Here is a 17,412-nt window from a genome sequence, read left to right as displayed (position 1 = left end):
GATCGCAGTCTGTAATGAAATGATATTGGCTGGTGAGGCAGTTATAAAAATGTATTAGCAGGCAGTAAGTGAAGAAAGCAAAGTTTGACAGACAAAATTTCCATATGTTTGAACAGAGTAGCTTGCCAAGGCTTCGTAATTTGCAGTGATTGCATCCAAAACATTAAACTTTATTGTAGGAACAGAATCAAATTGTTTTCCAGACACACTTTTAAAAACCATGTAGCAGTACATATTTTCTTCCTTCTTTTTGTTCTTTTTTTTTCCTCTCTTTTGTGAAGGTTGCATGAGAATAGCAGCAGTGTTTCAGTTTTTTGGAGTTTGCTTCTGATCCTAGTTGAGGTGCCATGCTATTTTTAAAACGCGAGGGAGTAGAGGAGGATGTGAAAAACCCAAACCACCACTATTTGGAAACATTTTCATTTCATTGAATATATGAGGGGTTTTTTTCCCCCAAAATACTACATGTTCCAGATATTACTGTGAAATTGCATCGATCTGGGCTGTTATAATCACCAGCTCTTTGTTCCAACTGGAAATCCTAAACTTGGTTTTAACTTTAATATCTCTAGTCTTGGCACTGGGCTGAAATAGCGAAGCAATTCCTGGCCCTGTATCAGGGGAACACGTTACAGCCCGCTGATTTGTTCCCAGTGTTCAAGAATCCCAGTGCAGGGAAACTAAATGGGAGACCATCCCTGCTATTTTTTGTTAAATCAGTTATTTTAACCAGGGGAGTAATTTAGCAATCCCGACGGCTAAGAGCATGATGAGTATTCGTACCAGCAGCAGGTTTTTAATAGGATGGTGAACGCAGTTTTTGCTTTTACTGTTTTCAGCCGGCGGGATTTGAAGCTGTTCAGGGTTGCTGTACCCCAAGGTACAAGATGATGGCTGTGATGAGCAGGAGCCAGATGGCGACCAAATTATGTGGTATTAGAACACCCTGACTGTTGCCATCATGATTTTTTTTTCTCCAAAAAGCAAATGTCAGCGCTGATGCAGGGTGTGAAGAACCGTGGTGTTTAGGTGAGGTTTGGAGTGGAGGAGAGGATGGCTCAGACTCCACCAATATATTGTCTACCAATAATAAGCAATACGGCAGTAGCATGTTTTCCTTAAACTGTCTACATTTTCTGGGTTTTTTTTTTCCTCATGGTATGTGTTTAATACTGTCACCTTTTGGGTAAGACAGTGTCACGCACTTGTTAAAAAGGCCAAAAAACAGTTTAGCCGCCTTAGGCACACGGTCTGTGAAAAATAGGCACTGGTTTCATCCTGACGGATGTATACGTTTAAGATGACACTTGAAAGAAGTTGCAGTCTAAAGCAAGTAAAGGAAATGAACTCAGACATTTGGCTAATTTATGGGTTCTTACTTAACGAAGGACACAGCAGATGCTGATTGATACTGTGTTATTCAGAACGGCACTTCACTGTAGTAAATATTAAAGCGCTTCTCACCTGGGCTTTCTCTCAACATACTGGCAATATCCAGGCTATGCAGCTTAGCCCTGTAAGGGCTTGCTTTGGACAGCAAGATGTATCTTCCACCGGGAGATACTAAAATGGCAACAAAATGCGTGGAGAACAAAATGTAAAACAGCTAAGGAGCTGTGGATCCTGACTGCCCACGTAGCTAAGAAAAAAAAATCCTGTTTGAAGAGAGGGGACTCAGTAAAACAAATTATTTCTGAACAGGCGTTTTAGACTCCAACAACTAAAATAACTAAAAATTCACTTTGGGTAGCAGAGGGTGACCTGTGTGATAAAGCGGGATGGGCCTTTCTCTGACTTTGCTCCTGCTCGTTTTCAGCCCAATGGCTTTTTTTGCATCGTGCACATAATATAGCCAGCTTTGGTTTGATTTAATTGAAGTTTTCAGCCACAAAAGGAGCCAGGATGGGTATGGTAGGCAGTGTTTCACCTTGGGATTTGAATTTATTGCTTGGGCTCTACAGAATTTTGCACAGTATTTCATCAGCTCTCATGAAAATTTTACACTACCAGACCTCGTTCTGTCCCATTCCATGCACTAATTTCCAGGAAAAGTATGGGTTTAATTTATACTAAGATATTATCAGAAGTTCTGGGTATTTCTGTGGGTCTCTGGCTTAAGTTCTATAAAATGCTTCATTAAAAAGGAATATAAAACTCAGCAAGCGTTTGACAAATTTTCAAGGATGGGAAGGCAGCTTATTCGCATACTTTGATTTTTCACAAGTACTAAAGTCAAGTGGCTAATAGGGTTCATCCAAAATGTGTGCGCACATCCTCACCCGATACTTCTGAACCTTCTTACCCGCTTTTTTGGAGCCCTTTCCATTAGCTTATCCTTTAATTAATTTCTGCCCCAAATGCTGACGCTCTGGTGCAGCCTTCCTTCTCCCTGATTCTCCTTTCCTTGTGATGTGGGGTATTTTTTCAACTCTTTGAAAAGAGTTGATAAACCTCCCCAGGGCTCCGGGGTCTTCCCCCAGGTTTGTGCCTTGCCTTCCTGTGCCTGGGGACCGCTGGCTGCTGAGGGTTGTAAAATAAATAGTAACAGGGGAGGATTTTTGGCGTGGTTCAGCAGACAGTATCGGGAGTTAATAAGGATTTGGCACATGGCTTGCAATTAGTCAATGGCAGTCTTAAATTATTCATAAACGTTTTCGACAGTCCACCTAGGAAAATGTAGATGCTGCATTTGTCTTCAAAACGTGGTGTGGTGAAATAAAATGTCTTTTGCTGGCACGTGGAGGTGCCTTTGGTGGCTGGTGAGACAAAAAGCGTCTTCTCGGCACTCACGTCCAAACCAATGTGGCAGTAAGTGTTTTCTTAATGGCGAGATGCTTACCAGCATCCCCTGCCCTCCAGGAGCCCTGAGATTACGAAGCCTGAGGTTGTGAAATGGCTTGTCAGGAGAAGAAGTTTGCTCCGCTGTGGTCAGCGACCGGTGGTGTTGGAAGGTCTGGAGGGGCAGGAAGGTTGAATATAGGTAGATAAGCGGGTGTGTCTCTTCTCGGGGGTTTTGTTAAGCCTTTTTTAGGACAGGATATGCTATTCCCAGGTGACAACCAAGATGTGTATATTCTTGTTCACTTGGATAAAGACCAATCTTTAGGAGATCCTTTGTCTCTTTGGGGTGTTGTGGTCAAAGGTGTAGGCGTCACATAGCCTCAAAGCCATTTGCACCTCTGAAAAGAATCCAAGATTTGAGTCCAGGTCTCCACCATGTAAAGCAGGAGCATTGGATCCTATAGCTTTTATATTTAATGAGTCTTGTCTCTGCATTAAGCCCTGAGACCATTTGGTACCTGTTAGACTTCTGGCTTTCAGAAGAGTATTATTGTACATTTTCACTCACTAACAGGACATATCACGTATATACATGCACGCACAAGTAAAGCAAAGCTGTAGCTTATCAAGCACAAATCTCAGCTTGATGTTTTCCAAATGGAGTCTCTCTTTTTTTTTTTATTTTCTATATATAGTATTGGTGGCATAATACAAACAAAAAATTTCCCTCATCAAATGCACTGCTGGAACACTTAATTTGCATCAGTCGGACCACTACAGCTGGTTATCTCTGCCACGTCCATGTGCTGTTGCTTGTGCGATGTGCCATCCTCTGGTGGGAAGCCCATCAGCCCTGCTGACGCCGAGAGCCAGGCTGGTGCTGCCGCAGCCAGGAGCTGTGATGGGGATGTGGGGACGCGCGGCCCCAGGGCTGCCTCGGCACCGCCGTCTGCAGCAGCCCCGCTGCCTCGTCCCCTCCCACCGCCAGCGATTTTGCTTCTCCAGCATCTTCCCGTGCCAGTACATCCCGCTGCGCTCGCGTGACAGACCCCAGCAAGGGGAATCAAACGAGCTGCTTGTGAGCTCATGCAATTCAAAAGCCATCTCCACCCTAGGATAAATTTAAAGCACATTCATCATTTTCAAGTGGGAATAAAAATACTGCTCCTGTCTGCAGCATTTTCTGTATCAGTTTAAAAAAAAAAAAAGGAAATTCAAAATCCCTAACATTTTTAAATACAAGCTATTTTCCTTAGGCATATCTGGTGTAACATTAAATCCCAGCCCCTTTATCAGCTCTGGATCAGGATCCCTGGTCAGGCCTGCGAAGGATTTCAAGGTGACTTGAGCCGCGGGCATCGGTTCAGCGGTCCCCCGGGGAGGGGCCCAGTGCAGTGCCGGAGTCGGGGCACAGGGACGGGACGGGGCGGTGCTGGGGCAGAGGTGGCAGAGCCTTGGAGTCGGGGGGAATACTTTGCTGCTGCCGGACTGGTTCAGAGGGAGGGAGGTTGGGGGGACTGGGAGGGAGCAGGCGCCGGCGCGGTTTGTAGCTTCCAGAGGGGTTCATTGCACGGCCTGGGAGTGGAGCTCATCCCGAAGCGCAGAGCTTGACACAGCACACTGGTCTGTTCAAAAACCATGTGTTTATGTTTACAGTAGGATCTTCAGGGTGGTAGCACATCTATAACCTCTCCCCATGCAGATAAAGCATCCCACTGTTGTAATTTGATAAACTATTTTTAATTAGTTTAGTACAAAGTCTGGTGCAGTAGCATTATCTGTACCCCTGAGGGCCTTCGGCCAGACCAGGGGGTCTGCACAGGGATTAAGCCACCACAGCGGAGGGTGAGCGGGTGAAGAAATGACAGACGTCAGCAGTTGCTGAATGATGTTTATGCTTTTTAAGTGCCTGAGGGCTTTTAAAACTTCAAAGAAACCAAATGGTCTCCACTGGAAGCAGCTAATGTAAATGATGGGAGTGTGATCGTGCCAAGAGATAACACTGAGCAAACGGATAGCCTTTTTACTTAGAATCCTTCTGAAGTCCGGCTCAGGGAACTCCTCCTCTGTGGCTTCATGGGATTTCTTTTAAAATATGCTATGAAGACATCTAGATTTTGTATGGTTGTTTTCGTTTTCAGCATGCCGTATGATCTCAGAACAAATTGAATTCAACTTCTGTGATCCACAGCTCAAATTTTCCACAGCTTATTACATCAGCTTAAATATATGTGTTGAATGTCAAGTACAAGACATGTATTGCAGTTGGAAGGTGTGTTCAGAGCTGCCATACCAGGTCCAGGTCTGAAATCGTGTCCCACAGACGTAGCTCCATCCACGTTGCTTAGCTCTGACTTGAAGGAATTATGTTCTAAAATTCAAAGTTTGCAGCTAAAACACGCAGGGTGGGTAACCTCCCCCTGAGTGGGAATCACCTGCTGTCTTTGTGGCCACCTTCTGAAAGTTTTTAATTAAGAAACTATTTCGGTGGTAAAGTGGGAAGATCCAGCAACTGTCTCTGCTGGCACAAAATGCTTTCATCACTTTTTTTTTTTTAATAGATTTATGTGTATCATCTCCCAATTACAGATCTCATAGGCGGAACGCACCATATGAGTTGATCTTTCTGATAGCATCTTTGCACCGGATCTGTGCATAGTTGTTACTCTTTTTCAGTGCGCATTCCCTAGATAGGTTGTGCCAAATGGAAAGAATGGCAAATACCCTCTCCCTCCACCCCTAAACGTTCCTGAAAAAGTTTCAGGGCTGGTTTGGGTTTAGTTGTATGTTTTATTATAATCTAATGCATAAAAAAATGGGAAAAGTGACACGATCAATATCCATGTTTTTAGGTGTTAGCATTGCACCAGCATACGTGATCTGTTGGGGAGGTATTTCTTGCACTCCCTGTTAACTTTATGTTGCTTGTAACACCGCTTTTCCTTGTGAAAAGAGAAAATGTTTTAATTGCCATACAGGAAAATCCTATCAGCAATCTGGTTTCATTTACATACCTTAGAATAGTTGAAATAACTTTGCTTAGATTGATTTAACACTTCTAAGTGCTAAGATTTTTTTTTTGTGCTCATTGGTTTGAACAGGTGAACAGACATATTAAATATCTATATATTGAACAGGCATACGATACTGTGTCACAGGGGTAGCTGCCTTGGAAAGCGTACCGTTCTGCCTGCGGCAGGGCCTTTAATTATGGTGACTTAAAGCAAGACATTTCATTTCTCCAGCTACACTTTCCCTAGCTGTAAACTACTTCTTCCTGTAAGGTTCTCTGAACTCCTTTGGTGGAAAATGCTATGAATGAGCCAGATGCTTTTAACAACAAACCTGTGGGTAATAAACAAGCTTGTATTTTTTTCGCCTTTTGCAATGAAAGGATATCTAAGGAAGTTTAAACAGCAATTTCTGAACTGTAGTTTTACTGTTAGCATTGATGTTTGTGTTCTTTCCCCGTGTTTCTTCTTTATAGTACGCTTCGCACCTTATAGACCTCCCGACATCTCTCTGAAACCACTGCTCTTCGAGGTGCCCAGCATCACCACTGAGTCCGTCTTCGTTGGCCGGGACTGGGTGTTCCACGAGATAGATGCGCAGCTGCAGAGTTCAAACGCCAGCGTCAACCGAGGCGTAGTGATCGTTGGGAACATCGGGTTTGGAAAAACCGCCATCATCTCCAGACTGGTTGCGCTCAGCTGCCACGGCACACGTATGAGACAGATTGCTTCCGATAGCCCACATGCCTCTCCGAAACGTAAGTATAGCAGCACACAGATCTTCAACAATCAGAGAACTTTTCCATCAACTTTTTTAACGGTTTTGGCCAAAAAGATCCCATTCCTCTTCAGGCCCAAGAAATCAGCTTAGTCTTTGTTGCCAAGCAAAGGAAGCACCTGTCAGTAATATTTATACTGCTCCTGTTCCAAATCTACTTTTTGAAGAGTCTGAATAGTCTGTCTCTTATTTCTCTGACTTAGAAACATCATGGATTTTCTCTGATTGGGAAGACTCCAATTTTAATTGCCAACATTCTATTATTACAAATCCGTGCCGGTGCATTCTCCTTCCCATATGGTTTGTTTATCTCAGTTTATCATGGTGTGAATGTTTAGGGTGGGTCGCAAGCCCATGTGGGCTCGGCACCCAGGGTTGCTCTACCTCTTGTGGTCCCATCCAATTCACATCACTCCGTGCTGACATGTTTGCAGGTGGGGATGACAACATTTTAAAATCATTCAGCTCTCAGTAAGTGAATAAGACAGGACTAAAAATACCGGGTTAGATACCTAAAGGTATCTTTAAGGGTCTAGGTCACTGTATCTCAGTGAAACTATAGTTAAATCTGTTTACCGGAATCCAGTACTCTTAGCCGTGTTGAAATATCTGAAATGTCACCAAATGTTGGCATGTTGAATAGTGTCACTTGTCAGAGCTAAATGAACAATGCGTAGTGAAAGGCAGGGCTTGTTTCTATATTTTAACTGCAGCTCTGCAGTGCACCAACTGTGTGTCTCCCCAGTCTGCTTAGAGGGATTGTGGCGATTAAAGAGACTACTGTACTTAACTGTTTCCAGACTAAGAGTTTGGATATTTCAGATGAGAGTGCTCTGCATCTTTCATGCACAAAGGACGAAGATCCTTGGTCACACCTAACGTGCTGTTGTTTGGTTGGCACCCTGGTTTGTCCGTGAAGTTGAAAGCTGAATGATTACTCAGTGTTAGTTATGGGATGGAGAATCAATCAACTAAGTCGACCTTATTTCCTAAAGAGATCAGAAGTTCTAGGCTAGCTATAGAAGATAATAATTATTCTGCAAATTTCTTTGATTCTTTTTTTTTTTCACATGCTGAAAAAAAGATCTGTTATGCTTAGTAAAATCTACGTTTAATAATAAATGCCAAGCAGGTGACCTGACTATACTACAGCAGTTGTGCTATCAGCATTAGTAAACTGGCATAAATACAGCTTCATACTCTTAATTCCTGTCTCAGAAAAATAAAACAGGTGAAGGTGGTGTTGCATGGTCAAAATCAAGAATGTGCATCATTGCTAACACATTCAGGGTTTAATTATGTAGGCAGTCGTCCTCCTTTGTTATTTGCCATTAAATGGGTCATTGTTTGCATTACGATTTCAAGTCAAGCTCAAGGATGCATTGCAGCAATCCATTCAGGAAAATCCTCTGCTAGTACAGACTGTGCTTAAGAGGACTGTTGCTTTTAAAACGTTCCTAAAATAAAGACAGTAATTAGACATCATCAAGTACTGCATGTCTTAGTGTCATTCAAAAATATTCAGTATGAGTACCTATGAGTGAAAATAAGAGTGGTTTGAAAATGTTACCCACAAAGGCCAGGTGAATGGACTGTTGTAGCAATCTACTGGTAAAGCAAATTTCTGCATTGCCAGGCAAAAGAAACCACTAAAACGCAATAGAAAGCAGTTAAACTTGACAGAGATGATTCCAGCATAATTCATTATTTGCTTGCAAGCCTCTTCCAGATCCTGGTGCTGCCCCTGCTTCTCCCCCTCTGATTACATTAATAGGCTTCAGATGGATATGTTAGCTGTGGCTCTCCATTTATTTATGTTATAAAATAGGTACATAATTCAGAAAAATCAGCTGTCTCCGCTGAAGGAGAGCTCGGAACCAAATTAACCAGCGATTGTTCATAACAAGGGAAGATCTATTGGCAGAACTGCAGAGTAGGAGAGCACTGCACTAAAATACACCAAACTTGAAGATAGAGCTTACCTTCGAGAGTGCACAAATTCACTCAATTATTGTGATTATTTTAAAGTCAGTGAAATTACAGTGGAGAAGATGAATGAGACAAGCTCGAGGCTTTATCTTAGCGGTCCTTCCCAAAAGTGCTGCTTCCAAAAGAAGTTTCTTGGGAAGCCTCTGACCTGGCTGGACGGTGTCGCAGTCTCTTGCTGCCTGAAATCCTAACCAGAGCATTTATGGGAAGTACTTTAACTGCCATGTATGACCTGCTAGAAGACAGCAGCTGCCTAGTCCGTAATAATAATGTCTGTTGTGCTTGTCCTGTAGCAATTCATAACCTCTTTCCTTGGGACAGATGTGGATGCAAACCGAGAGCTGCCCTTAACCCAGCCGCCTTCTGCTCACTCGTCAATCACCAGCGGGAGCTGCCCGGGGACTCCTGAAATGCGCCGGCGCCAGGAAGAGGCCATGCGGAGACTTGCTTCACAGGTATGGAAACATTTGTCTTGGGATTTTTTTGGTCCTTGGGAAAATGTCAATTTTAATGGAACCTGTTGGAAGGTCTCCTGCCTTACATCACTCGGTGCACTGGAAAATGTGTGCATTCAAATGCTTACTGTGAGAGTTTAGAGAAGAACTTCTGGAACAAGTTTTATTACCCTAGGAAAGTTATTTCTGTAAAATGAAATTCCCATTACATCAAATACACTCCCCTTCTACTCTGAGAGTTTATCTTTCCCAGCCATCGTACTTTATCCTTACAAATGTTATGATATGACATAGTTACCAGAATAATTGTAATTTTTCTTCAACAGTGAAAACAGCATTGCCAAGCGTTTCACCGGTGTTTCATTTTGAAAAGAGCAGCTATCCTACAGTGGGTAAAGGCGCAGGCTGTGAGCGTTACTGCTGTGTGTGCACTTAGGCATTTTTTGGAAAAGTCTACAAAACAGATCGTAGCCTTTTGAGCGATAAACAAATCGCTTGCTGTTATGGCAAGAGTGGATTGTATATAACACTATCACTTACTGTAGGTGAGATTTGCAGCTACAGGTGAGATTTAGCCCTGCTTTTGGGTGGCGGGAAGGTGCCATTATATTGCTTTGAAATCCAAAGATCTTGCTCCTCCTGCACCTTTTGAGAGGATGTGAGCCCTTAATGCTTTCCTGTTGCTTGCTCCCACCTCGGAGAGGAAAATACCAAGCAAAGCCTTTGTTCTTTGGCTGCAGACCCCTTTAGGGAAAGGGTTATAAAGCCCTGCTCATCCCCTAGCCAAAATTTTTTTGCAAAACAAATCCTGTGTTTTGCGGTCAGAACATAACAAGTGAGTTAGGAAGATGTACTACCTCTTGTGCTAGCAGCAGGATTACAGATATTTAGTATGATTGTTAATCTCCCGATAAATCTCAACTACTGTAAATGTAGGCAGATTCCAGAAATAACTGTCACCAGCTTCCAAATGTTAAGCCTTCACGAAAAGATCAATGCCAAGGCTGATGAGTTGACCTTAAGAGTACTTGGAATCGTTTCTTCTACCCGAGTAGCTGACACAGCATGCGAAACTTCTGAAAAGCTTCGTACTGTTTAGCAAACAGTTCCTGGGATGAGTCAGAGCAGCAGCAGCACGGCTTGATTCAGCATTCGGAGACCTTGGGTCTATTCCCAGCTTTGCTGTTAGCCTTGCTGGGATCCTTGGAGACCAGCATCTCATCTACCTCCGTTTCCCTGCCTATTAAAAGAAAAGTGATCTGTGCAGATAATGGTCCTTTGATATCTGATGCTGGAAGGAATACGTAACTAGGTGTTACTTGGTTTTCTCAATTCGGAAGAGCAGTTGTCTTCCAGGTGGTGCTGCAGTGTGTGCCTGGGTGAAGCCATGATTGAAATAAAGCATGTGCTTAAATCCTGATTCAGAGCTTCATTTCCTACCACAAAGGGAAATTTTTCTGAAAGTGTAGGAGGTTTTTTGGTTTGTTTGAATTTTTTTTTTTTGAGCTCCGTGTTCCTGCTGCTGATTCTTGATCATAAACAACAATTCTGTTTTTATTGCATCAGAGCCTTTTCCAGAACTACTGTGCAGCATATTACAGTGAGTTTGATGGATTATCAAGCCTCAGGAAGGGAAATAAAGGCAAATAAAATGGTTTAGGATGTTTGTCAAATTAATAGCTGGAAGTCGTGTGCCTAGTGCACTCTTAGTAACCTCCTGAGTAGTACAACTCAGCATCACTGCTGATGAATACTTGCTGTCGACAGCAGATAAATTGATTTGCTTAGAAAGAACCATGCCGTATGATGTCCTCCTAGATAAAACAAACACTGACTGTTCCACCCCAGCTGTGGTTTTTTGAAGTCTCTGAGTGACACTGGGAGAAAAAGGATTACTGACCTGGCAACAGAATTGAAAATCCATTAAAATAACAGTGTTGAGCTCTTTGTTCTGTGTGCGATCGCCTCATTCAGAAACTCGATCACACGCATCTAACTTGCCTTTGAGAGATCATGAGAATTTGTTGTTCATAAGAGGCTTTGAAGATGCTGAACTCTTAAACAGAGCAAATACACTGAATGTCTTGGCAGACAATAGTAAAAATAGTTGGTTAAAATATTTTAGCTGCCTAATCTGAATGTCTGATGCCACGTTCTCCAACAGGCGTTCTTGGGGACAGTTTAGGAAAACCCTTCACATAGGTAAGCTAAAAGCTCTCCAAAGTCTAATCTAAAAAAGAAAAGAAGAAAAAAAAAAAAGTGGAATGTCCTTTGGTGCAGGAGGAAGGGAGAGGAGAGCAGCATATTCCTGTATCAGTAGCTGTGGAATAAAAAAAGAATTGCTGATGGCCTACTTAAAAGGGTTTTTTTCAACTGGCTGAAGAAGAAAGAGCCCAAGGAAGTGAAGGAAAGACTGACCCATACGTTAGTCTGGTTAGAAAAGTATTTCTTGGACATGTGTGTTTTATAGTTGCATTAAGACTAGAGTCAGAATTGAAGTAGGGAAGAATGTGTTGACAGTGATGGACAACCACAATTGTCAGGAATATTTTAGGAGATATATGAAACATATGTGAGGAGCTAGATAAAGCTACGCACAGATGTTCCACCTCTGCTTGCACTGAGCAGAGCAGGATGTTCTCAGGTTGTGCTGTGGTCATTGTGCTAGAGAAATGCAGATCGTTACGAAAGCAGATTAATAATATACTAACAGGCTTAAGTAATGGTTGGCGCAGGCTCCAGAACGCTAGTGGGAAGCACGCCGTCCCTCTCACCCACTCCGTTCCTTCTGAAAATGTCACTTATCCCAAAACTCAGAAGTTGTGTGTTGATGATGACAGAAATGAAAGGTGAACAGTTGCTTTTCCTCCTCTGGATTATTCAGGGTTGTACTTTTCTGCCTGTTTGTCATGCAGTAGGTTCCTGGGGGCAAGGGTTGCTTTTAGCTCTTGTTGTCAGAGATGAACAAATCGTTAATTTTAGAAATAAGTAACCGAAGACTGCCTAGCAGGAGCTCCACTCAGTCTTGCCATGCTGGAAAAGACCATTATTTTGCTGTATTCTTAGGGAGCAGTTTGAAGTCATCCATGATTTCTAGTTCAGTGTTCATCAGCAAACTAACGGAGAAGAAAAATGCTTAGAAATGAGGCCATTTGGAAAACCACTATCGGGTGTGATTTTTTTTGTCCTGCAAAAACTGCACCAGGAAACAAGCTGTATCCAACTGGTTTAGGAGTTACCTGAATTTATCCTCACGAGTGGGTCCTAGGAGGAGAAAAACATCAAAAACGGGGCAAAATTCCTTTCCTCCCAGACCCTGGTGGGCAGCTGTTGAGATTTCTCATGTCTCAGGCCCTCTCTTTGGTTGGAAGTGGAGTCTTTTGCCACAGGAGTACCGATCATGGTAGGAAGGGTTGGATGTTTTTCAGGGTTTGCAGCAGTTTCTCCTGAAAGAATGAGAGAAAACAAGGGTTTAAAATTGAGATTGCTCTGTTCCTTTTGTCATTTCTCTTCCTAACAGCCAGTCTTACTGAGATTTTGTAAGTGGAAGCAGAGCGATTCTGCCTTGAGAGATTAGCGGAGAAAATACTGGAAGTACAATAATGCCTGTGTATAACTTACGTGGAGCATCACGCCAGTCTGCTCTGACTGTCCTGTTCCAGCTCCTAGTGATCATTTTGGATGTGTCGAGGGAGAACATTTTTAAAAGGGAAAGATCAAAGTCTTGCTGTCACACCAGGGTCACGTTCAAGGTTGTGGTTGGCATTGCGTTGAGCGCTGTTATTTAGACAGGGAAAGAAGCCTGCCAGGAAACTTGAGCCATCAAGAGGTAAATGCCTTGCCTTCCATTTCCTTGCAAGGAAAATATTAAATATATGTCAATATTAATAGCTTCTTTGCAGAGATTTCTGTGAATCAATTTCCTAATTTTAAAGGTAACATTAATCCTCTTGCTGGGAACTGAGCTGGCACAAGCCCCTTTTTTCCCTTTCACTCACTGTCTTCTCCTGCCTCTGAGGAGGAGCTGAGGCAGTGACTGCTGATGGACTTCCCACCAGTCGTGGTGAGGAGTATGGGGACGTGTGTCAGACCCCAGCTCTCAGCAGTGGAGTTTGGAGCTGTCCTCGCTGGGGAAGTTTCTCTGCAGTTTTTCCTCCATCCCCTATCTCAGTAGGGTTTGTACTGTAGCATGGAGTAGAGAGGCCTGCAGGGAAGGAAGGACAAGAGAGGTTGTCTTGCCAGATCTGGCAAACTCAAAAGTCATGAATAAAACTACTCATGTTGCAACACCCGTCTTGACACTTGCAAATAAAACATAAGCATTTCTGGCAAAACTGCTTGGTTAGTCTTTTGTTTTAATATATATGCATGTATTATGGAAATAAGTTTGCAGGATTCCTGAATTTATTTCAAGTCTGCCTTCCGACAATGAGCAGGCTGCCAGTTTTTCTGCAGTGCCAACGAGTCAAGCTAGACTTGGCTCCTTCGCTGTGATAGATGCACACCGGCTTTCCTGGTGAGCTAGCCACATATAGCTGAATACGTAGCTTCATGTAACTGTTAAACTCATCTACTGTTGTTTAGTGCTTGTAAACATATTGCCTTATATCACGGAATGACTGGAAGGTGAAACTGGAAAAAAAAGTTGTGAATATGAACAGTAAGGTTTTGAAACCTAAGATCCCATAAAAAGGCAGCACTCCACACCTCTCCCATGTTGCGCCGTGGTTTTTCTGCCTTTTTTCTGTTTAATCTTTCATCCATTAAAATACTTCTTGACTTTACTTGCTCTGGCCAGGGGAGGTGAGTGACCATTGCTAAGTCACCACATGGCTGTCCTTGCAGTGCCACCTTTCTGTCTCCAAATGATGCTGGGCAATGTATAACTCGGGCTTATGTGTCTCAGCCGGAGTGTGACCTTGCTTGTCCAGAGCTGGTCCTTCACCTCAGAGAAATGAAACGTGAGGCTTTCCTACCGACCCCTGCCTGTGCTGAAAAATACTGACCCACAAATGCGTGTCCTAGGTGACCTTTGCCTTTCAGCAAGGGGCATCAGCACCATTCAGAGGTACGACAGCCCAAGGTGAGAGCAACTCAGTTCAAAAGAAGAAGCCTGAACTGTGTCCCTTCTGGTTAGGGTCACCTTCACCATTTTCCCTGAAGGTTTTATCCTTTACTCGCAGAGGATTTTTAATGGATTGGCTACACAGTTTTAAATAACCCATTGAACAGCTATATTCTTTGGGTTTCTGGATGCTGTGTGGTTGCTTGTGGTAGCAGCACTTAAACAAATGGACCTGAAAGCCAGCTCTGCTGTGCTAATGGGTCGCACCCTATGCAGAGCAGCTGGTGGAGGAGCTGCACGTCCATTGCATTAGCGCACTCAGCTGATGCTGAGCACGGCTGGTGGCTTCAGAGGCTCTTCCCCCCTCCATCCTCCAAGCCATAAGCCAAAATGTCGTTATCATTGCTGCAGGGGTATGAAAAGAAAGGGAGTACTCCTACCTTACACGGAGGTGGAGGGATTCATTACTGCTGAGCCTTGATGCCCTGCGACACTAATGAGTTTCAGAGGGCATTTACTGGCGTACTCGGCTATGTAAAAGTAATGAACGCTCCCAATAAACTGGGTCACCACATATATGCACAGTCATGTGCAATGGATAAAATACAGCAGTGCTGATTTCCATTTACGTTATTACAACCAGTGTTATGCCTGGCAAATAGCATTTTGGCAGGTAAAAGCATTACACTGAATTTATTTAAAGCTACTTTGTATGGGTCAAAAAGAGATAAATCTTACCAGGTGCAGAAATACGGTTAAAATACAACGTTGAAGCCGTTTAAGAGCACTGGAGGAACCGGGGTGTTACTGTGAGCTCAGGATTAAGCAAGGTTGGTCCTTTTAGGGGGGGTTGGCAGAATGGCCTCCTTGCATGACACGCTTACAGAAGGAAGCCGAGACAAATCACACCAGAGGCGTGATGTCAGAGGAATGCTTCTTAAATGGAGGATATTCTTTTTCACAAATTGTGCCGGAGAACTGCTTAAAATTGACCTGTCCTATTAAGTAAAAATAACTTATTTCCCTTGAGCCATCTTCAGCCCCTCTTTCTCCTTTGATGTTCAACACTGTCCTTCCAGTCTTTCTCATATTACTGTTATCTCCTGCCTCTCCTGACATATCATCTTCTCCCCCTTCTCTCTCTTTTTCTTCCCCCTCCTTCACAGTTCAGTCTTTTCTCTCCCTCTGTACTCTATAGGTGATACACAATCTCTTTTGTGCCTCATATTTTTTTTGCTCTCTCTGCCCTCTCTAGCCTCTTCTTCTTGCTGCTTTCATGCAGCTGTCCCCATCCTCGTCCACTGGCGTTTTCCGTTATCCTTGGAATAGCCGTTTTGCTTTTAACACGCACGTGTCTTCCTTTTTCTTCCAGAAGCTGTTTTCATAGGTTCTGACCTATATGAGGAAATCTCCCTTTTTTCCTGATGTCATGGAATTCTTCCATACCTGCTCAGCTGAGCCAAAATCCCTTTCAGGTTGGGCAAATACAAATGCCGGTGTAGTACAAGCCAGATGAAATTGGTAGCTTGGCCTTGGAGATCGGGGGTGCAGTTTGCACGGCCATGATTTAGAAAAGCATTTTGGCGTGGGGAGGAGAACTGCAGGAAAGATGTACGGTGTCTGCATGTCAGGATGGGACACTGTTGCCAAGTCCTGCATCCAAGAAAGAGGTGGGTGAAGGAGTGAACCCAAATGGAAGGACAGCAGAAAGGGTGGTAGGAAGGTGAAGGTTACTTGAGGCTGGATGAAGGGAGAAATGGAAGTGGTTGTGGCAGAAAGGAGAGAGTAGGATGGCTGGTGTTGGAAAGGTTGGGAGAAGAGACTTCTGAAGACTTACTGGATGTAACACCTAAAGAGAATATGAATAATGTCTTTCGTAATTCTGCTTTAGCAGTTGAGAAGATGAAGTTTGTGTCATTTCTGGGTAAGCGAGAGTTTTGGTGCTCCTTGATCCCACTTCAGGGGAGAATGGGTCATGTTGAACGTTGGCCATGGTCTCTTAGAGGCAGTGCTCTGCCTTTGCTGCGTCTGGTGTTTCTCAAGCCTTATAACACATAATTATTGTTTAAAAAAATTGGCTACCACAAAGCTCATGATAAATGTACTTCTTTGGTGTGTAGCCAGCTAGACTCTCCAAATCATTTTAGGAAAGGAGGTGATCATTGGAAGTAAAATATGCATCATACAAGTGTGAATTATTTTGAAGCTCCCTTTCAAGCAAGAAAGGAAATTATACAAGTTTGTAACTTTTGGCATTTGATATTTAATACAAACAACATAATGCCTTGGTTTCTCAGCATGGAGTCACTCAACTTGTCAAAACTGCATTCTCAGCCCTTACAAAAATGACATAAGCAGATATTTTGAACAGTTCTCTTGATCTAGGTGTTACTTTTCCCATCCTTCATTGTAATCCACTTCTTTTGCATTAGGGTTGCATATAGCCGTTGTATACTTCATGTTTGAGATCCTGTGATTTAAATTTAATCAAACTTAAAAGCAAGGAACTTCTCAGCTTCCAACTTTGTAAACATCATTTAACAAACCTGATAGCTGAAATAAAGGTTTAAAAGTTTTGGAAGTCCAGTTTAATGTTTATAGTGTTTTGTGCTATGTGATGACAAAGTTCAAATTGAAACTGTGATTAGAAAAATTATGCCTTAAATTATATCAGACAAAAATAAATGTTTACTGGTGACAGCATCCGGACATGCCCGTACCTTTGGAAGAACATGCTGTTCCCTGGTGATCTCGTTTATTGTAACACAGTTTCTAGATAAAATTAAATGTTTAATTCAAGGATTTTGTTTACAATGAGAGATGGTTGGAACTTTTTCAAGCAGTTTTTTAAAGCAAAGTAGTTTGATTTGTGGAAAATGAAGCTTTTATTGAGAGCACACCTTTCTCAATGAAAAGTTTATTTCCAGGCTATACAAGTTCTTATTTTTATTTCTTGGATGTACTTCTTGACTCATCCAGCAAAAAAAAAGGGAGGAGAGACTAATAACACCCCAGAATTACAACTATCGTACGGAGTGGTCATTTCAGGTGTAGAGCAAGGTCTGGACATGGTCTCCTGTATCTTAGAAGAGAATCCTAAGCAGTGGAGATAGTAATCCATCCCTGTGGCTGGATCCTTGAGCAATTGTTAAAGTATATAAAGTGAAATAATTGGAAAGAGACCTTCCCCACAGCATTAGTGGCCGGGTATTAAAGGCATTCACCTAATACAGGGAAGAAAGAACAGGGTTTGAATCTGGCTGGGGATGAGCCCCGTCCACACCAACCCATTGGTTGTCCTGAAGTCTCTTTCATTCACTTTTCATGTTAACC

At 42.9% G+C, this 17,412-nt stretch overlaps 1 protein-coding gene across 10 annotated transcripts in view; it reads left to right on the top strand.

Moving 5' to 3' along the window:
• Nucleotides 1-17,412, top strand: part of TANC2 (tetratricopeptide repeat, ankyrin repeat and coiled-coil containing 2) — a 287,901-nt gene that overhangs the window by 212,029 nt on the left and 58,460 nt on the right. For all 10 annotated transcript variants that reach the window (XM_076356962.1, XM_076356961.1, XM_076356968.1 and 7 more), the window contains 2 exons: nt 6,269-6,550; nt 8,881-9,014. In XM_076356962.1, the coding sequence (XP_076213077.1) occupies nt 6,269-6,550; nt 8,881-9,014 (416 nt within the window). The remainder of the gene's footprint in view (nt 1-6,268; nt 6,551-8,880; nt 9,015-17,412) is intronic.

Source organism: Aptenodytes patagonicus, chromosome 20 (assembly GCF_965638725.1).
Source record: "Aptenodytes patagonicus chromosome 20, bAptPat1.pri.cur, whole genome shotgun sequence".
Taxonomy (NCBI): Eukaryota; Metazoa; Chordata; class Aves; order Sphenisciformes; family Spheniscidae; genus Aptenodytes; species Aptenodytes patagonicus.
The sequence above is the reverse complement of the archived record's forward strand: the minus strand, read 5'-3'. Positions and strand labels throughout refer to the sequence as shown.